This window comes from Thermobia domestica, chromosome 6 (genome assembly GCF_964235325.1).
Source record: "Thermobia domestica chromosome 6, izTheDome1.hap1.1, whole genome shotgun sequence".
Taxonomy (NCBI): Eukaryota; Metazoa; Arthropoda; class Insecta; order Zygentoma; family Lepismatidae; genus Thermobia; species Thermobia domestica.
In genome coordinates, this window is record NC_137459.1 from 20,854,858 (window position 1) to 20,877,520 (window position 22,663).

The 22,663-nt window shown below is 37.2% G+C and overlaps 1 protein-coding gene across 7 annotated transcripts in view; it reads left to right on the forward strand.

Annotated features, from left to right (window-relative positions):
- The window catches only part of HUWE1 (HECT, UBA and WWE domain containing E3 ubiquitin protein ligase 1), a 220,624-nt gene that overhangs the window by 157,997 nt on the left and 39,964 nt on the right, over positions 1–22,663 (forward strand). For 5 of the 7 annotated variants that reach the window (XM_081761380.1, XM_081761379.1, XM_081761383.1 and 2 more), the window contains 9 exons: positions 606–848; positions 5,003–5,165; positions 6,199–6,343; positions 7,197–7,323; positions 8,192–8,332; positions 11,184–12,600; positions 15,708–15,881; positions 17,884–18,115; positions 21,314–21,488. In XM_081761380.1, coding sequence (XP_081617506.1) covers positions 606–848; positions 5,003–5,165; positions 6,199–6,343; positions 7,197–7,323; positions 8,192–8,332; positions 11,184–12,600; positions 15,708–15,881; positions 17,884–18,115; positions 21,314–21,488 — 2,817 coding nt within the window. The remainder of the gene's footprint in view (positions 1–605; positions 849–5,002; positions 5,166–6,198; positions 6,344–7,196; positions 7,324–8,191; positions 8,333–11,183; positions 12,601–15,707; positions 15,882–17,883; positions 18,116–21,313; positions 21,489–22,663) is intronic. The other 2 variants (XM_081761384.1, XM_081761385.1) reach the window with 2 other exon arrangements.

Genomic DNA, 22,663 nt, shown 5'->3' on the forward strand with positions numbered 1-22,663 from the left:
TGGCATTGTATTGCCTATTATTGCTTGTTTTAGATCTAAAGAAGACTGGAACAAAAATTAGAAAATGAACTAACCTTGTCGTTAATACTAGTTACTATTTTACTTGTCTAGTATAGCGACAAAAACCTTTGATAACGACACAAGAGCTTCTAATTCGGATCTTTTAGCTTACGAGGCTATCATTTGATTAAATTAAACGTCGTAGTTTGAATTAAATTAAACTTCGCAGTTTGAAAGTGTCAATGTTTTTATCACTTCTGTTACATTGGAAGCTCTTTAATACTGTATTGAAGACTTTTATTTAAATTTCATTTGCAGTACAAACCTGCTAAATAAGATTCCAAGAAATTGAAGTGCGTACAGACTAGAGAAATTTTGAGTCCCGGTTGTAATGTCGTATGTACAATAACATTCGCTGATTTTATTCGCTTGCAAGGTTCGATCTTGGTTCCCATATGGTCCATGTTTATGCAGGTTTTTTTCAACTATTCCTTTGATTTTTTAAAATCCAATTTATTTTATACCTCTTCATTTTGATCTTTCATTCTCCCAACTTTTGTCGCATGTTCGTCTGCTGCTACGACAGTTGATTATTCTTTTCGTAGGTGATAATGAAGATGAAGAGGAGGAAGCTGGTTCCGGATATGAAGACGATCCCTTGGAATTCTTCGACTCAGATGAAGGAATGTTCCGTATCTCAGGTCTTGACAGAGATGACAACGATTTCTTCATGATCCAATATGCCGATCAGGATCCGTCTGGACCTTTGGTACTTAGTGAAAGCAACAGGTCATTCCAGTTACCCTTTGGCCTATTCGAAGAACCAGTTAATGGTAATGATAATTCAGGTAATTGCTTACGCGATATTTTTTCTGTCATGCTGCACAGCAAAGAAGCCTTGCGTGTCACGCGAATAAAAATACAAATTTCTGAATAATAAGCTTGAGAAAGAAGCAATTCGGCGAATAGAAAATGTTCCTTCGTACATTGGAAAAGATTAGTATAGCGACCATTAAAATATCCATCTCGAATGAACTTCGAGTTGACCTGAAGTGGATGTGTGACTCGCTATGACAGTACGTACCTTCTCTCCAACTTACTGTGGCACTCATTCAAGTGATAAATATTTAAAAATGTGGACTGCTAAAGACATCAATCACAACTAAAATAGTTTGTTAGTTTGTACTCATGATTATTACATATTTCTGTTGGCCATGTCTTATAAACAAGGAAAGTTCAGTATTGATTGCAAAGATTGTCTTCAGTATTTACTGCTGAATTGACAGTAATATGTCTTAGATTATTCTCTCCATATTCCACTGCATCGTGTGCTTCTACCAACTGACTCACAAAGCGTTGTCACCAGTATGGAAAATTTATAAAACACTGTTTCATGTGAGACATTATTGTGAACCAGAAGGGCATTGTAAGTGCCATTGGTGTAAAAAACCTGGCCATGACACATCTATGGTAACGACTTGGCTGACTCAGCTGTTCAACACACCACTTGCGCAGGTTCCTTTCAGCATCCATCACAAGCTCCGATACAAGTTAAAGCAGAATGTAACCGAAGGAATTTTCTTAGATTCTAACGCGTTTTAGTCATGTTCTGACACTCATATCTAACACCTTCCTTTCTGTGGGTAGTCGGGTCGCTTGTGCAGTGAGAAGTGTTGGTCCTCAATCTTGTGGAATCTCCTAGAACTCAAATATGAGTATTTTTAAGGCTGCTGTTGCATGATTTCAGTCGTGTTCTACGAATATTACTAGGTTTACGAACTCTTTTGTTTGTTAGATTCACATTCTTTAAAGTTCTTTTTATTTTGTTTTTAGTTTTATCAGGTTTAATTTTCATGTATACTGGGTGTTTCAGAACGAATGGTAAGGGCTTCGAAAGGTGATAGTATGGACTAATCTTATGTACAAAAATATTTTTTATAAGCATGCATCCGGAAATATTTAGTTCGAGTACAAAAATTAAGAACTTGTTTGGTTTCACCATGATCTCATACCAGTGCTTTTACACCTGAACCGCGTACGCGCCCAACACTCTTTGACGGAAGGATCAGTGGTGGTGACGTGTAACGAGTAAGTAGTATTTGTGCGTGACTACAGAGTCCTTGGTCGTTGATACTGTCACTGTTTAGTAGTGCAGAATACGTCAACATGATCTATGACCGAATATTTCTAGTGGCATTTGTAGCGCAACTGTTGAAAAATACGGTGGTTACTTTCCAGTATATCGTACTCCTGACTATCATGTGTGCCGAATGCTACTGAAGACTAATCGTTTTCATTGTTTAGAAAAGGCGAGTAGCACTTAATAAGGAAAGCATATGTAATTCTATCTAATGTAGTCATAGCACTACATAAATTGCTGTCCGTGCAGAGAGTGAGTTTATGTTGTGGTATAAAGGCGTATCAATGACAAGTCTGAAACGGGAAATACGGAAGTAAGAATTGCATTTAATGTATTCTTCACCATTCACAGTTGCACGAGGTGATTCTTTTTACAGATAATGTAGCGTTTACCAAAGATGTATCAGCAATAGTCATAACTCTCTCTTATGAGGTCTGAGACAATCCTCATGCATTATAAAAAGTCTATTTCAAAGGAACATTTCTGTTAATATGTGACGTGGGCTTACATATGACATGCTCATTAGCTCGGTGAACTTTCTTGTGGCTGTGTGAATAGAGTATGTGCCTTTGAAGCGGAAGGCGCGGGTTCGATTCCCGTCGGAAGCTCATGTGGTTCGGAACTCAGGTTAAGCTGTAGGTCCACGTCTCATATAGCCTCGCTACTGAAACGGACACAAGTAAAATCATTGACCCGATTTATTAATAATCTGGATGTAAATGAGTACTGTAACATTCTGATTAGTATCCTACCAGCTGCACTTGAGGATATACCTCTTGTTATCTGTTTTTTATATTCTACCTATTAAACGGGGTATCAGTCCAGTTAACACAACGCACTACAAACTACCTACATGTGCGTACCTGGGAGGTCAGTGGATTAGATGCTACAGGCTAATTTGGTGGTCACGTTCACCGATCGTAATTACTCTCAGTTACTGTATCGAGTTGTATCAAGGAACTGGTGTAGTGAGTAAAGTTGTGAGGAACTCAGAGGATCATAGAAACTACTCAGTTAAGAAAAAATCCCGCGCTTCATAAATGCAACTTGTCGTTACTGGGCGTTGTTGACTATCTTGTACCGCTGGTGCTAGTTTTGAACGCCTCTGATGTTGATATCCCTTCCACGTCCAATGGTTAACACCATTTTCTTGTACTTGTTCATAGTGATGGATCTAGGTCCATCAAAAGCCTTATTTATTTATTTATTTTATTTATTTTTTTTTTTTTTTTTTGCGCGGAAATGAATAATTTTCAAACTATGCTTACATACTTTTTTTTTCTCAGAATAGTTCATACTATATTTTTCGAAGTCTATCATTCGTCTTCAGATCCTCCATATAATACTTTGTTTTTAATATTTTAATTCTGTCTCATTTGTTTTTGTTAACTGTTGGCACACATTGCCTTCACAGTGCTGCTCGCTGTTGAGTTGTAAAATATCTAGTATTTATACTTTATTTGCTTAGCGGATTAGTTGTTGATTAGTCCAATTAATTTTACAAAACAAAGGGAAAATATTCAGTCTGATTTTTTTTTGTTATTTTATTATATTTGTCCACTTATTTATTTTTTTGCTACCAGATTTTCATATTTTAGTACAGTTCCATGCTTCTCCGTAATCAGCATAACGAAAAATCCGTCACAGTTATTGTGATTACTGATACCTTTTCCTTTGAGAAGCCATCGACATTTTGTTAAATGGAACGTTCGGGGTTTCGTCTCATTATTATTATTATTATTATTATTATTATTATTATTATTATTATTATTATTATTATTATTATATTTATGACGTTTTAGAAGCAGCATCTCTCTTTATAAGACATTGTAGAACACCGTTTACTTAATGCCGGAACAATATTTTAAAATTATAATTTCACAATAATCATCCTCCAATGTATGTAATAATTAAATTCAGAATTACTCAAAAGTGAAAGTAGTAACTTCCGTTTGGAAGGTCAGAAATTCGGTCAACAAATCTTGGATGAAATATGTAAAGTAGTAATCATAAGTATCCGCGAAAACTACGTTAAAAATATAAAGGAGAATCATGATTGCTTGTTTCAGCCTTGATTTTATATATATATATATATATATATATAATATTGATAGATAGATATCTCACCTACAATTTTTTAGTGTAGAGGCTTTAAATATAGGACAAGTGATCAAAATTTTATTTCAACGTTTCAGCGTGTTCCTCCCCGTCTTCGAAAGTTTAAAAGTTCGTCTGTTGACACGTAGTTATCCAATTATTATTCTATAATATGTTTTCGTATTTAACTTCACATCTTTTATATCCTTGATTGTATGTATAGAAAGTGGATAGTTGTCACACTCGTCTTTGATGTGCTGGGTGTACCTAGTTTGATACCCGCTTGGGTTGTTCGGGGATGGCTCTCTAAGTGTAGAGTGGTCTTGTACGTCGTTGCCGATTAATTCAGCGTACTTGACTGAGGGTTTTGATTTTAAAATTTTGCTTTACTTGTCACAATTTGGACAGTTTTCTAGCGGAAACTAAGCGCCATTGGAGTAGAATGTAGAACTACACACACCAAAGGCGAGCACACTCTGTGTGTGCTCAGAACCCATTACATGAATTTCTGTTTTGGGTATAACTCAGACTGTCTGTAAGTTTTAATTTATTGCAGACGAACTTTGATGGTTGTACACGAATGCCATTAATGAGGGACATTGTCCACCACATAATAGACTGAGCTTTTAGACATTATCAGTTTAAAGTAATTTGTTTCAGTAGTAATTTAGCTTTGGTTCTGTGATTAGATTAACGTTGTTAGTGGCTTAACTATTTTCTTTGTGAAGAATATATGTACAGATATCACTGTAATTGAATTTTCAGCTGCTAGTCCAGGAACGTCAGGACATCCTCTGCTAACATCAAGACACACACTCGAAGTAGGAAACCTTACACCCCGTGGTCAGCGATCGAACAATAGACAAAGGCGATATCAGTATCTCCAGCTCAACTCACGAAGTCCAAATCCTCCAATGATCTTGCAAAGGTAAGGATATTTTCAGATCTTTCACGTAAGAACTTGTCTTTGGTTTTAGATAAGTGTTAAAAACAAAAAAAGTGTAAAGTTTTGACGATTATTGTAGGATATGATTGTACAGTCCCCAGCAAAAAACCTGTAACATGAGAATGTAAGTTTATTGAAAAAAACAACGAAGTCTTTTGCTCCAAAATAAGTGTGCAGGGGAGAACGCTGATGTTTCGTCTGGCGTGATTCTTGCCACTTAGACGTTATGTTGATTCCCTGGGCTGTTAGGCCTAGTTTCACAATCAACTTACATGCTCATGTTCCAGGTTTTTTGCTGTGGACTGTAAAACATGACAGTCACTATCAAAATTTTCTTTGATGTTACCTATGGAAGTTCAGGTGTGGCCACAGGAACAATTTGATTGTGATTGTACGAGGAAAAACTTGGTTTGGTTTGGTTTAAAATAAAAAGTAAGTAACAATACTTCCTTTATCGGAATAATTTGTAGATGACACTGTTGTGTGTCTTGGAAATTGATATAACGAAAAGGATTCTAGGAATCCGTATTCAGAGCTTTAGAACATACCTAATCCTTTGCCATGCTATAATATTTTATGCAAGCGAAGTATGGCAGACTTCACTCCAACAGACGGGTGAACTCCTATTCCCAATGACGCAAAACACATCTGGGCTTCCTTTGGTAACGTAACACAACAAATAAAAGGGAAAATTATCTACCCCGACAGCATTCCGGATTCTCAAAAATAGGTTATGGAAGTTTATGCGGTTCTGTGTGGTAGTGGGGTTAATTATTTTTCACTTCAAAGTATTAGATTTTACAGTTTCCAAACCCCAAGTTAATTGTTCTTTTTTATGTATTAAAAAAAAAAAAAGTTGCATACCTAGTATACCACAATGATAATTATTTGGGAAACCCAGCAGTCGAAAAACTCCCGTTACCCATATGATCTCTTCTTACCCGTAAACACTTAAGTAGTAAAATAAAATACTAACTTTTGTATGAGCTCTTAAACTAAACTTTTCTTTTTTCAGACTCTTGGGCTCAGGTAACCAAGACTTGCAAATAACAGCTAGTCAGGCCCTCGCAGGGGCAAATATTCGTGATACGAGAGTCGTATTGATGGATAATGGTCTTGGAATATTTGCAAATACAGAAGAAGAAGATATCAACTTTGTGGTATGTATTGTAGCGAAGAGAGAATAATTAACTTAAGTATATCATCAAAAGATAACGTCATACTTTTTATACCTTTTGAACTTTAGTAGATAAATGTACATTCCTTTGTAAAGATATTGAAAGACAATAGTGCGCTTTTAGGCGAAAGTTCCTGAAAGCATAATTATTGAAAAATACAATTTGAAGTTAATATACTGATCACTATACAAGTTGTAATTCTATTTAGTATCAAAGTGACCAAGTCAAGTAAGTTTGTTTTCAGTTTTAAAGAAAATGCACAGATCCAGAAGCTACTTTATGGTTCCAAACAAGTACAGGTAAAGAAAGTAGAAGCTATCGTGTGGTTCACATTTATTTTCATGTAGCACGTTTCCCTACTTGATTATCTTTGATCTGTTTATTCTTTAAACTATTGGAAATTTAAGCAAAAATTACGGATCTCTCTTATTGTACTCCGTTGTTTATAAGACAACACTAAACGTAGACAATCTTTCACATTCTACACATTTCTGTGGTTCCCACAGATGAGTCCAAAATTCTGCCTGTGATAAATTGAAGAATTTGCCGAAACAGCAATGCTAGTGGATCTTGGTTGACTCATCCACATAACCTATTGGCGTAGTCGAGTGCTCTGAGGTTAGGCTAATAAGCTAAACCATTCTATACCAATTTAAATTGTGGATGTATATTTGTCATTATTACCCTAGTCATTATAATGAATTTTTCATGGGCTCCCATTAGTCTATAGGCCACAATAGTGGGACATAAAACTGATTTTAAAAAAGTTAGCTAATCAGTTAATTCATAATACGCTAAGGATTTTCCTAATTTATTGATTTTCTGTACTTGGCAGGATCAGTCTGGTTACTTGTTTGGTCCAAGTTTAACCGCAACTCTAAACAATATTCCAATGGCCTTACAGTGGTGGAATGAGGAGTCGAAATTAGTTGACTCAGAGTGCTCTACAGATTGTATTGCAGGTACGTGATTTGTTACTTTTTTTGTTATTTTTCAAGTTGAAATAGTTGTAATTTGCTTCAATACTGGTAGTGACTCTCTTTAGTAATAAATTCGTCTTATTTTACATGTATCACAATTACACAAAGAGAAAAAAGAAAACTGTTCTTCCAACACTCCCAAACCGCATCTCTAGATCGAACACAAATTTTGGTATTCATTGTATAGACACTATCTGTAAGCACTAATCTTCAATTTGACAAACTATGAATATTTAACAAATAAATTTGAACGAGTTGACGAAAGGTTTAGAGAAAAGATGCAGATGTGGATGTAGTTGATATTTGATTGAAAAGATTGTATTTCCTATGTGTATGCTAAATCATTATATGTATGATGTAAAATAGGCTCAAGAGTTTTGTTTCATGTTTCCACAACTTAAAGGAAAGCAATCTCAGTCATTTTGAGGCAATAATTTAATCATAGAGAGAAGACTTAAACCCACAGTAGTATGTTCCTTATTGATGTTCCGAAAATAAGTTTGATCGTGAATGATGCTTCATGTTTATTAAATGCTTCTCGATTTGTTATAATTTTTTTGGGCTGGAAGATTTTCCATCACATTTCAGTCGTGGGCTTGTGAAACCTGTACAGAATTACGTGGACCAAGTTGGCAGATTATTCTAACATTCCCAAGACATTTCATTAGAATTAACCATAATGCATGCATGCATTAAATATGTTGTAGCTATTGTGACAACATTTTAACCTTGATAATCCATTTTAACTTTCTTTTTATTATTAGTTAAAAAAATGCTAATGCCTTATATTGTATTTGTTATGCTTATTTGTTAGAAAGATGTGGTTAGCGATGTATTTTTGTTTTTCCAGGCGTTGCGTATCAGATGTCCAATTGGCTTAGAAAGGCAAAAGACAAAGAGCACGCTGAAAGACGAGAAAAGCGAAGGAAGCAGATGGAGGAAGAAGCAGCGAAGAAGCGAGAAACAGAAGCAAAGAAGGATACTACAGAAAGTACGTTTCTTATTTTCTACATTTTGCTTTCGTAGAACAGTAGGAGTAAATTTTATGTACCAAGAAGAATAAATCAGAAATTCTCAGGTAGTTACAAAAGCTCGGAAAATGAGGTCGCGGATGTATCAACTAGCTTGTTCAACTACCTAAAACACCTTTCTACAGCTATTGCTCTATGACAGAATTGGTCCTTTTCTATATAGTCACAGTGGTCGCTGTGACTCAGTCGTAGAAAGTTCTCTTCTGGTGCATGGGGGATCTGGTTTGAACCGAGCTCGCGCAAAGTGGGCTTTGTGGTAGACTAACACCGTGTACGTGGTTTTTGTCAGGGTTTTACCATCTCGCCCCACTGTTTCATTCATTCTCATTATCACCGTCTCCCTTAGCCTAAGTAATTGTTGGACGTAAAACTGGAAGACTTCCTTTTGCTACAAAGTCACAGGCTAAGCGACCTTTTCTGCGAGCAGTCGGTCATCTTGTGAAAGGTTTGTAAACAGACAGTTCAGTTTGCAACATTTCAGAAAGGATGTTAACATTTGTTTTAGAATGATGGTGGTTGAGTGGAGCCTTAGGTTTCGAAAAAAGGAAGAAATCATTCGGTGATGGACGGAGAAAATTTTTCGAATCCTGATTTAACTTTTTTTTAAATTTAAATAGAAGAGTTACGTGCCAGCCAACAGCAGCACCCGTTTTCTAGACATTCCTGTCTGCTTCACCTTGAATTCCTCACATAACTGAGCTAGAAAATCGCAATAATAGTGATTATTTTACTCTGTGGAAGGCAATCCGTCGAGAAGACTCCCTCATACCTGGAGTGTTAAAAAAAATTCCCCTGGCCCACTTACTATTGACCGACATAAACGAAATCTGGCAAAGACATTAGTTCTTCTCTTACATAAAACCACCAATGCCCACACATTTTCCCAATTTGCTTTATGCACTTGTGAAGACCTTGATTTTGCTTAAGTCCGCAGATTGTTCTAGAAGCCATGCCTTGACTTCTGAAATCAGTTTCATTGTCTTTCAAGTGCTTCCCCTTCAAAAATGACTTCATCGTTAAGAAAATGAAAGTCAGATAATGCAAGTTCAGGATAGTACGGAAGATAGGGAAGGATTTCATACCGCAGATTCGTGCTGTTATCTGGGCAAAATGGGAGTTGGAAACTGGAGGTTGCTTTGAAGGATATGACACTTTGATCAACATTTCACATCTCTTGGTTCGAATGGAATCCCGTAATTTCTGCAGCAGTGGAGCATAGTGTGCCCCTGTAATTGTACTACCCTTATCCAGGGAATCCATCATCACTACTCGATGCTGGTCTTAAACAATTGTCAGCATGACCTTGCTCGTTGAGGGTTGGTTTCCGTCGTATTTAGGTTTGAACGTATTTCAGGGTTATCATTTATAATCCATTCCATTATTTATCTATGATAAAAGGAAAAGATAACAAAGCAAGTTTACTTTTAAACGTGGGTGGCTCTGTCGCGACTCGACAGCTGAGAACGCAGTTTCTACGACGTTAAATTGAGAACTGATCTTTAATATAAGTTTCTAAATAAACTCTTCGAAAAGCGAATAAACACTCTGAGCGGCGCCATTGGGTGGCAGATCATGACACTAGAAACGCCCTGATAAATCGAAGGGTGATCGTTCCGAATCTAAAGATCATTTATCGATAACTGCTGTTGTTCGTGAGGTACTGAGCGTTACACGAATATACAAAGGAAGTCCGTGGCAACACCATTGGCAGGCACTTCATAAAATTGAAAAGTGCGTATTAATTCGAGGTGACTGATTTTGACTTCTAAAATCGTATTTTGATAGCCTTTGATTCTCGGGATACAGTCGAAACCCCCCCCCCCCCCCTCCAATGGATTCCTGACGAAGCCGTTGACAAACAACTCAGATGTTTAAAATAAGTATGCAAATCGAGGGTTAAATCCAAATTTGAAGGCAGTTTGTTGATAGCTCTTTTCTTTTTCTCGAGATATAGAGAGTAACAGACGCCATGACGAACAGAGTGCTAATGTAAAAGCGTTTTTCTTTAATCTTTCTCGTAGGCTGATAAAAAATTGTCTTTAAGCTAAGAAAATTATAATACACATACTTAAGACGGTTTCTAACTATTTTCTGTGTTTCCACTCAAGCTGATTGCTCGAAACTTTTCGATATCCCCTTGTAAATGAACGGATAACATTCTTGCTTAGTAATTAATCTGTCCCAGATTCGAATCTCGCGATCATCCACTTCGAAAGAACTTTAAAATATGGAGGACAGTACTGAAGCTTTTTGTCCAAACAATACATTGAAGCCAGAAACGAATCAAGGTAGATACACTGACTGACAAATTCCATCATTTGTATTAGGCTTGCTCTTCTCAACATGTGTTCTTACATATAAAAATGACTTGTGTTACAAGTTTCTTTTGCACTAAAATAACGTGTTTCGTTGTCAGAAGATAATTAGCACTGTTGGTTACATATGTTTAAAGTAAAGAGTTTCATCTGATGGGACTTACATGTATCATTAAATAAGTTAACAGTTATGGCAGCAGTATCTGTAATATTTAGCTTCTTAACTTTACTGAATAAGGTTTGTTCTCAGATTGCGATTTTTCTTAGTCCCACCAAACAAATGCCATTGTGGTAGAATCTCTGCCTTTCTCCATTATTATGTCTTCTCGTAAGATACTTTTCTATATATTGTGTCGCCACTGTCTTTACATTTCGTTCATGTTTCTTTGTTTATATGTTGGAATTTTCAGATATCGTTATTTCGTAGTTAGTTCTCTTAAAATTACTCAGACCTCGTTAACTTCTATGTCTCTGAATATCTTTCTTTTGTGTTTAGGTGAGATGGAAGTGGCTACTTCTGAAACTGTTCCAACAACCGAAAGTGCACCTACCCAAGGGACAAGCACTCGGATTGTCACTTCAGCGACTGAAAGTCTGGCGGAATCGATTGTGGAATCTGTGCTACGCCCAACGCTTTCATCGACACCTATTGAAGGCCCTGATTTCTCCGAATTGACCTCTGGACTACTTACATCTCTAACCGAATTCCTACCATCACAGCCAGCGAACGCCAATGCTGAGCCTAACGCGACCAATGCAGAGACTTCTCAAATGCCTTTGGGTAGAATGATCGCAGCATGTATTCGAGATGTAAATGAAGATCGAGATGATGTTTCTCGGTCGAACACAAATGAACGTACTGAAACTACAGAGCTTGCAGGTACAAACGACAGCAACTCAAGTAATTATATGGGTTCTCGCATGGATTCTCGTACATACGCTTTATTAACAAGCACACTCCCACCCTTAATACCCATTTCAGGAGAATCAGAGAATGCGGAACGGGACTCTGATCAGAATGGTCGTGGTTCATCTGAATTCGGCTTTCAAGAGGCTACTTCACAGCAAGATGGATCACAGTCCGACATGGTGACTGCTCCAGCCAGTAACGCTCATTCCGCTGTGAGGCAAGTTCCACAAGAACTAATTGACCTGTTCCCAGGAGCAGCAGCATCACGCACACCTTCAGCTAACCAAGAAATGCGACATAGCACTACTGTCGAGAACTCCGTCTTTCCACGAAGATCTTCACGCTTAACAGAAGAGGAGGTCCCAGAAGGTAGCTTACCGCAAGAGCTCCGAAATAACATGCCACCGCGGAGGAGGTCTCGTGTAGGTGGAGAGGAAGAAATGTCTGAAAGTAGCTTATCGGAAGAGTTCCGTACTAATATAATGACGCGAAGAAGATCACGCACTTCAGATGAAGAGATGCCTGGAAGTAGCGTAGCTCAAGAGCCACCTCGTGTCGCAACCGTAATGCCACGAAGGTTATCCTCACGGGTGACAATCGAACATGAATTACCGGCGGCGAACACTACTAATGCAGCAGCGCCACGAAGGTTGTCTCGTGTAGCAGTAGAAGATGAATTGCCGGAGAACAGCCTCAGTAGTCGTACTGCTGCAGTAATGAGATCATCACGCGGGGACGTGGAAGATGAGGCGCCTGAAGGAAGTGGACAAGAAGAAAGTGGCTCGCAGAGGTCCCGTGCATCAGAAGATGAAGCGTCTCAGGGTGCTGCTGCCCTTGAAGAAACGATAACCCCAGTTGCTGCCGGTCAGAGGAGACCTCGAATGGCCGTAGAAGATTGCATCGATCTGGAAGCAGCTGCCAGTTGGCTTCGCTCTCAGATTGAAAGTGGGGGAGAATCTCAACCAGCTAGCAGTGGAGCAGGAGCTGAAGCTACAGAACTCAGGTATGATACCCCACTTGTTGGGCTATATTTCTTTGTGCATGCTTATGTAAAGTTCTCCATATTTGTACTTGAAATATGCATAGATGTTGTCACGTTTAGAGCAGTTCTAATTTTAAATCTGAATTTTTTGTGACGTGTACTCAAAGCCTTTTGCCGCATGTTAATTTCGTTTTGTGTTTTATAAAGGTAATTTAGTTAGACATAGTTTTCTTTAATATTAGTGATTCCGCTGTAGATTAATCTTACAAACTATATCCAGAAGTTTCAACAAGTAAACAAAATATACGGTTTGTAAATTAGATAAGTGTCTTTTGTACAACAGATGTAACGTTGAACTTGTTAAAAATTTTTACTCATTTTTCAAGTTGGCTTCTTTTTTTATAAAGCATTCTAGTTCCGAATAAAGGAAACTAGAGACTTTCGAAAAGAGATAAGCTTCTCTCCTAGCTTTTGAGCAGGATATGAAAGCAGTGTAAAAGTAGTTGCTTTGGAAACTAACTACTGGGGACTCTATTATACTGGGGACCCGGAATTCAGTTGAGAAGTCCTACTGCGAAACTTTTCAGTAAGGAAACTGACACTATGCGGGTACAGTCACTTGATTCAGAGAGAGTAGGCCAAGTTATGGGACTCCCTGATAAGATTTTCTAGAAAACACGTCGCCGGTGGTGTTAATCCCGGCAAGATGCAGAACAACCAAAATAGGAGAAAGAGACCACTTGCACTTTTAGCGTCAACAAAGAATTCGGAATGAAAGGTCCAGATCATGCCATTTTTAGATTGATTTCGTATCCCGCAGGAAGGATAGAAATAAAGCCTGCCTCTGGTTGTCCTCAGTCCGAAGCTAGAATGCTTTATACAACAGCAACAGGTCAATTCTTAGCACGAAAAATGATTTCTAACAAAGTTATAACAGTAGAGGAAACACTTAGAATTAAGTTATTATGCACAATATATTATATTTAAAAACTAACTGGCCTACTTAGCTGTATATAACACACTACATATCAAATGAGATATTTTTATCTATAATTTGCTTTTACAATATTTACTTTCTATTCTGTAAATCTGAAAATAGTTTGCATATTTAATATTTAAGATTACAGACTCGTGATTAATATAACAGGTTATCAAAAAGGTATTGAGCCTTTGAAGATAAAAATTAAGAATACATGTATTATTTGAGACTAACATATGCACTATTTTGGTCGATGACCTGCCATTTCTCCGGCAGTATCGTAATCCCGTCACTGTAGAAATTGTGTGGTTTCTAATCAAACAATTGTAACGTGGTTTTCACGGGTCTCTTTTGAAACTAACTTAACACCAGAGAGTTTTGCAGCCCGAAACAAATGATAGTCGGACGATGCCAGGTCCAGGCTATACCATAGATGCATGGAGGTCTCTCAGCTAAATTCTGACGGGTCGTTAAAGATGTACGCGGTCTGGAACTGTCAGTGCGGTATACGACACCCTTTCTGTTGACCAGTTCCTGCCATTTCTTTCGAATTGTTTGGTGCATTTGTACTAATTGTCGACAGCACAGGTTCGAGTCTATCATTCTTCCCGGCGGCAGAAGTACCTCGCGATGCACGATGCTTTACGAATTCCGCCAAACGCGCCACATAACCTCCCTAGGCGTCAATGTGGGCTTTGCTGCAGACAGTGAAGATTCTCGTCGCTTGGAGCACTATCTCCTTCGCACATTGTTGTAGGTTATCCAGTTTCCATCACTCGTGGTCAACCGCTGTAAAAATGGCTCGAGTTCATTACTTTTCAGTATAGATTGGCAGGTAGAACTTCCATCGAGTATATGCTGTTGAGTCAGATAATGTTATACCCAAACGTCGAGCTTCTTTTTTGTAGCCATCTTTCTCCAAATGGTTTACCACTGTTTGATGATCAAAGTTTACGTCAATGGTGATGTCATAACTGCTTATATCCCGGTGTTGCTAAGCTTTGCCAGAATATCATCCATTTTTGAGGTATTGATTTTTGATCCATTGCAAGGAACGTCTTGGATATCAAAATTTCGAATTACTGAACCATCTTGTGGCTTTTGCTCTTGATAACGTATCTTGGCCATAACAGGAGAAATTTCTTCACGTGCTTACGCAGTACTTGCGTCCTGATAGGAATAAAATTGCAAACTACAGCACAGGTTTGCGGAAGGTTCACTCATCTCAACGACACAATACTTTACGGCTGATGTGTGACTCCGCGTAGCGCACTCGCTAACGCTCTCGCGAGCGGTCCCGGGTTCGATTCTCAGTGGAGACACTCGGTCCAAAAAGCGTAAAACCCTTCTCAGGCCAGCCATCCTGAATGGGGTTTTCCTGGAGTTTCCTCATTCACACCAAGCAAATGGCGGGGTGGTACCTAACTTACAGGTTCCAGGCCGATTCCTTCCTTCGCCAATCCTTTCTCTGGATAATGTGATTGCCGAGGGACGTCATCCCTCATACATGACGGGCTAAATGACCATCGATGTCGATAGCCCAGAAATCTAAATCCTACCCTTTACGGCTGATGTAAGAATTTATACATCTACTAGCTTCAACTGTCGGCTGTTACTAATACTAGCATTGACTAGCTGCGACTCGTGTAGCCTGAGCTGTGAGACTTCAACGCCATCCTGATATATAACTGAAGGCTTAATACTTTCGTGGACTATCTGATATATCGACACAGAAAGTTTCATGTAATTTTAAATATTGAACACACGCAAAGTTTTAGTATATACTTAGATAATTTGTAGATTTGCATGTATTAGAAAAAGTGACACCTGTCTACCTTATAAAGCTCGTTATTCAAAATTCAATTGAAAAGTTTTGTTCGTTTTGAGGTTCTTGATGAATGAGATTGTGTGATTATACCTGAAACGATTTTCTTAACACCTTGTTAAACAGGCCTAATTACTTTTCTAAAATTTACAAGACTAGAATTTTCATTAAAAATATATATGTATTAAAACGTATAGATCAACAGAGTACAGTAAATTGAATTAAGTAGGTCGACACTATTCCTGTCTTGTCTTGATAAAACCTACGTAGTCTGTTAGTTGATTTGACATACTTCCTGTTGTAAACAAGTGCTGATGTTTCCAGGTCACTTTCTGAGCCTCAAGAGGAGAACGAGGAAGGAACTGGCATTGCTATTTTGGGAAATTCTGACACTTTCACGATCCTGGGGAACATTGAAATTCCTGAAGGTGTCGACCCCTCATTTTTGGCTGCATTACCAGCTGAGATGAGAGAGGAGGTTATCAGTGAACAACTAAGGTACGTACATAAACTGATAGTCCGATACATCAAATCTTTTCCTGAATATCAGTGCCGCTACCACTCCATTTTATCATATTACTTCAGTAACACTTACTTTAACAGGGTGTGGAAAAAGTCTCGGAATGGCCCAATATCTCGCGAAATATACAGGTCAGAAAAGCAAACAAATACATGTTAAATAGTTTTTGAAAAGCTATCCAGCGATACCAAACGCAACCCCATGTCCCCACCTCTTTTGGGGTACGGGGGGTAACGTGAAAAATTTTAATTGGAACCCACAATTCTTATTGCACTTTTGAATTCTCCAGAAAAAGGGATGGTGATTTGGCCCAGAATTGAAAACAATACCTTCACGGACGGCGCTTGAATCAACACACAAGAAAAAGGGATTTCCATAACATTGTGAAAATGCGAATTGTCAATTTCGTACCCTGTGGCCATACGGTTAGCGTACTGGACTGCGGAGTCAGAGATCCTGAGTTCGATCCCCACTCATGGCAACCTTTTTCTTTTGGTATTTCCCCTAATAGTAATAACGTACGTTTTAATTTCAGTTAGTACTTTATTCAAGTTACATTCAATACAAATTTCTGTAATTGAGGAGTTTGATGTAATAAGGGCGTAAGCGACTTTACGCGTTTTTTGCATCAAACGCATTTGTGGCTTTTGCCATGCTTGTTTAAGACTCCCGGTAACATTTCAATTCAATATCGGAATAAAATACTGCATATTACATTGTTTTATGTAAGAAAAAAAAACTACTAAAATTTTCAACATCGTTTTTCTCCAACTGCATTGTTCAGACTTAACGCCCTTATTGCTTCAAACTCCTCAATTGTTTTGCACACTAGCTTTATGGAGTGGTTCGTAGTAATAGGGTTACAGTTCATAGGGTTATTTACAACGAAAACAAACCATTTTTTCTCGCGATTTATATTTTCTTACAAGTTAATAAATTATAGACAAATACATTATTTTTATCGAAGTTAAAATTACGAATTTTTCCGCGCCCTATATATATATATATATATATATATATATATATATATATATATATATATATAACGCTCAGCATCACTAGCGTTAAATTGTACCTCGTTGGTGTGTGTCACTACTATATATAATTTATTATTTAAACTTTCAGTTTGCGGAGATATTTCTGTTGGCCAGTCTGATTTCTTACGGGGGGCAGAAATGGATACTGTGAGGAGGCCGTGACATACATAAAAGAACAACACAAAACGGTTTTAAATTAATTATTTATGGAATCTATAACAGGGCTCTAACTCCTTTTTCAAAGAACATATTATCTGACAAATATTATGGTATAGAAAGTCGTGATTACAAAAATATATTTTATGTATTTAAAAAATGTTGTACATGGTTCAATTCAATTATATATTATTATTCAATTATGATAGATATTTTGTGCATCTAGTAAGACACACAGTTGTGTGCAAAATGAGTAAAATGTGCTAAATTGAATGGCATTTGGTAAATAGAAATCCAAGAATTTCGTATCTAGTTTAAGTTTTAAAATTCTCTTGAAAAATTCTGTTTTAGAAGGGGGTCAATAAATAATTTTAAACAAGCCCAGTCCGCTTTAGCTACGAGCCTGTATTTATGCGTACAATAATAAAAAGTATGTAGTGGCTAAGAAATCAAACTCAGAGATGTGATGAGACGGGACCATTAGTCTCATATAGCAAGCTGACTTCGAAATCCATTAATATTTACAAACGTTACAGACAATTTTTAATGAACACTTACCTTTCCGCTCATCCTGTAGAATAATCAGTGAGAAAAGTAATTGAATGGTAATGTACGAGCGTTGGATTGTGACAATTGAGGAGTCCACAGTAGTGAAGTAAAGCTGTTACACTTCAGAATTTCCAGCTTTGGTCCCCCAGTAGACATAAAAGGTGGGAAAATTACTCTGTGGATTTCATGATACCAAATTCTTCTGAACAAAGCATCATTTGGTTGTTTGATTTTTCAGATTGCAAAGACTTCGTGAACGTGCTCAAGCCCAGGCAACAGAGAGTGCTGCGGAGGGTGTTCCAGAGGTGAATCCGGAATTTTTAGCTGCATTGCCACCTTCCATTCAAGAAGAGGTTTTAGCTCAGCAGCGTTTGGAACAACAAAGACAAGCTGCAGCAGCTGCTAATCCCAATGATCCTGTTGATACTGCGGCATTTTTCCAGAATCTCCAACCCGCACTCAGACAGGCTGTAAGTATGGGAAAGATTTTTAAAAAAATAGTAATAACTAATATGTTTTTAACAAAAATAATTAATTGAACGTTACCAATGTTTGGAAAAATAAAGAATTTACTTTCCTTACGAAAATGTTGAATAAATATTCGGAGAAAATGTTTTGTTGCATTTCAAACCGATATACTGTAATTTTTATGCAGTTAAGACAAACTCCAAACTGCACAATTTCTAAGGCGAATCTGAAAATTCATGTGAACATTCTTGTACAGTTTTAGCAAGAAAGTTGATCTTGGACATCAGTTGATGCTAAATTAGTGTCTCTTCATGATCACGAAATACACTAACTTGCTGTGCATATAATCCCGGGTTCGATTTTTGATTTTTTTTTTCCGCATACAGACTTGAAGAGTATGGATCCAACAGCTTTAAACGACAGGTCCACGTATATAGGCTAGCTATGCATGCTGCTGAAGAGGGCCGTTAAACGCGTTGTTGCATCCTTATAATAATACACTCTGTAAAGAAAAAATAGCGACACTTGCTCTGATATGGTTTTCGCAACATACATTAACCAATATGATTTTTTACATGGATTCCTGATAATACTACAATGTATATCACCAATGAGCAGTTCATTCTTAATACCTGCGCCACAGTTTCAGGCTTTTGACATGAATTTAGTGAATTTATATGCATATGCAAGTAGCTATGTGTGTTTTGAGCAAAATCGTTTATAGGAAGAGTTATACATAAAAGTGAAAAAGATCAACAACAATAGCAGAAAACAAGAAATGGAATTTCTTAAGGGTAAGATATATTGTGTACGAACATCGGGAAGTACAATACAGCAAACTATATTTTGTATATGCACCATAGACTTTCTGCAGTGCAGCGAATCATCGGGGCCCTTTGGTAACAAGGCTATTGTAAAATGCAACCTCGAATTCACGGAATCACACCCGGATTATCTGTTCCTTGAATTTCATTTTATTCGAGATAGTTGTCTATTGAATCATCTTCTCATATCGATCCAAATTTTCAATTGGATTCATGTCAGGTGAGTTCGGAGGCCACATGAGATTCTAAATAGTCATATTCTTGAACCATGTATTAACGATTTTCTCTCAGTGACATGAAGCGTTATCATCCTGGAAAAGGAAGTAATGCATATTTTCTTCAGAAAAGTCATCTTTAGCTGTTGTAAAAACTTTACGTACCAGAATTTGAAGATATTTTCGTGCATCAAACGATCCTTCACATATATCCATCGTTCTGACGTCTTTAGCGGTGAACCAAGCCCATACCCTCACTCAGTAACTGAATATTTGTACCTCTTAAACAAATTCCTTGTCACGTTGCTTGCTCGTTCGTATCCACAACTTCACACCACCATTGTTTCCCACTATGCTAAACTTCTTTCCAACGAAGAAAATGACGTGCTTCCAGTTGTCATAAGTCCAAGTTGCATATCGACTCACAAACCTACATGTTGAAGTCCTCTGTGTTTTTTTCAGTTTCGACTTTCTACACGGTTTCTTCTTCGTAATATCCTCTTTAAGCAGTCAAGACAATAAAGTTGTACGAGTAACTGCAATTACAAGATTGTGTCAAATTACAGAAGCGATTTTTGGGGAAATCATTCCTTAAATCTGCAGTGTTATTGATTTCATTTAGCAATCTGCTCTGGGTGATGCTTTCTTTTTTCTTTCACACTGTTGACAAAGGAACGATTTGTTATGCTGTTTCCGCTTGTGAATTATTCTTCCTGCCGTCGAATGATGGATTTCTACTATTCCATCTATCTCACTTGGAGATTTGCCTTAGCTGTGCAAAGCAAGAATTATATCTTGTTTACATTGCGACAAATCACATTTCTTACCCATCCTTCTTGTTTAGAATCCACATGTAGCAACAATATCACACAAAAACAGAGCTGCACAACAACAATATTGCCACTTGACACTCTCCAAACAGTGGGAAAGTAAAGAACAATCATAAATTGCTATTTATCTCAGCCTACACATCAGAAATGCAATGCAGAATTCTCACTACAATAATTTACGAGACGCACTCAGTGCCATCTAGCGAAAATATTACAGATACACAAACAATTGGCAAGCGATGTCGTACACCACAGGTGTCACAGATAACGCAAATGAACTATCCCACTCTTCATTTCCTTCTATTCCTCTTCTAACGGGCTGCAATTATGGTTTTCTGTGTACGTTAGTTTGAGAATTGAGGTGTCACTATTTTTTCTTTACAGAGTGTAATAAAAGTAAATAGTAGACTACCCTAATACAAGTCTTGTCTTTCATTAAACAAAATTAACGCTTTTTCTTCTGTACTGTTTAATATGTAGATAAATAATAATAGAACTTCTGAGGATTATATTTTGGAGTAGTCACTTCTTAAAAATATGTTTGTATTGTAACTTACGAAAGAGGTTATTATTTCGCTACCCTTTTATAATGGATGGAGGAAAGAAATGTTGATGGAAAGCTCCAGAAACTGTTTGTTCAGTAACTCTTTGTATGTTTACTGAATTCGCATCTACAGAGAAGTTGGTGTGTAAAAATAAGTTTAAATCGGTTGTTTCCTTCTTTTCATTAATATGAGTATAAGCATATTTGTGGTGGAAACTTGGTCTGAGCGGAAGAATCATGCGTATCACTTATATCCTTCCAAGATGCAAAGTTTGACTTACGCATCAAATAGCAGAAATAGCTCACCTTGCTTCACAAGAAAAAAATACAACCTACTATATTTGAGATTTATCATACATTATATTTTGGGAACATTCACTACAATCGTTTTTGCAGTGTTCTAACTTAATAATGACCTAGATATCTCTACTAGAAGGTTTTCTTGCAGATTTTCAGCAGTGTATATATCTTTTGCGAGGGATGGGGGACAAATTACCAACTTTCGTGCCAATCTGTTAAAGAAAATAATTAACCTGCACAAGTACAGATAATTAAGAATGCTGCAAATATGTAATATTATGCCTTTATTTCTTTACAATAAAACTACATATTTGAAAATATACAATGTAGAGAACAATAAATTTGGTAATCTGTATGTGGTCAGGTCATAGAAAACCGAAGATATGGTCACGTTCATACTAAAATACATTTTACTGGTACGGAAAACGGAACATGGATATTTAAACTATTGATAATTTAACCGTTGTATTTATATTTTCTTTCGTAGATATTAACAGACATGGAAGATTCCCAAATATCTGTTTTGCCACCGGAGTTAGCTGCTGAAGCTCAGAATCTGCGTAGAGAATGGGAAGCTAGGAATCGACAAATGATGCAGGAACGGTTTTTCAGTCATGTAAATCACGGAAGCAGCACACTTTCGTCCATTCTTCGAAGTTCTGGTAAGCTTAATTTATATATATAAAATTGAAAATCACTATGTTTGTGACTCTAACTCTCGTGAACCGCCCGACCGATCTCGATCAAATTTGTAACATGGATGAGGTTCGAGGCTCTGGGCTGGTTTTAGGCTATTCACTTTGATGGTAGAACTTGGGGGGGGGGGGAGGGATATAGAAAAATAAATAAAACTTAATAACTCCTGAACCACTCGACCGATCTTGATCAAATTTTCAACATAGATGAGGTTCAGGCCTGGGACCAGTTTTATGATTTAAGTTTGACGGAGCAACGTAGGGGAGGAGAAGGAGGGGGAGATAAATAAAAACCAATTTATATAAGACTGAAAGTGACTATTTTTATAACTTAATAACTCTTGAACTATCCGACCGATCTCAATCAAATTTTCAAGATACATGAGGTTCGGATCTGGAAACAATTTTGTAATTTCACTTTAACGGTAAATCCTCGGGGAGGGTTACGTATAAATAAAAACAAATAAAACCTAATAACTTTTGAACCACCCAACCAATCTCGATCAAATTTTCAACATATGTGAGGGTCAGGCCTTGGGTGTTTTTTATTGTTTCACTTTTACGATCCAACGTAGGGGAAGGGTATATATATATATATATATATATATATATATATATATATATATGTATATATATATATATGTATATATGTATGTAAAGAAAATAAAAATAAAAAAGACTGCGTTTGTGACTTCATCACTTGAACCACCCGACCGATCTGAATCAAATTTTCAACATACATGAGTTTAGGGGCAGGGATTACTTTAGACTATTTACTTTGACGATAACGGGGGGAGGGGGAGAGAAAATTAAAAATTAAAAATGATCAAAAATGACCGATATTAGTGTTGAATTCATAGTTTTCGTAATCGATGAGAGAAACAGTGACACTTCTGATGCTGTTTCAATCCAAGTTCAGCCAATATAGTTGGGGGGGAGAGTACAACGTAGGGGAGGGGGATAAACCTTTAAAAATGATCGAAAATGGCTAAAATTAGTGTCGAATCCATAGTTTTAGGAGTATCTGAGATTAAGTGACAATTCTGATGCTGTGTGCCGCAGTATGGAGGAGAGGGAGCTATATATAGTATAATAATAATAATAATCGAAAATGACCAATATTAGTGTCTAATCTATAGTTC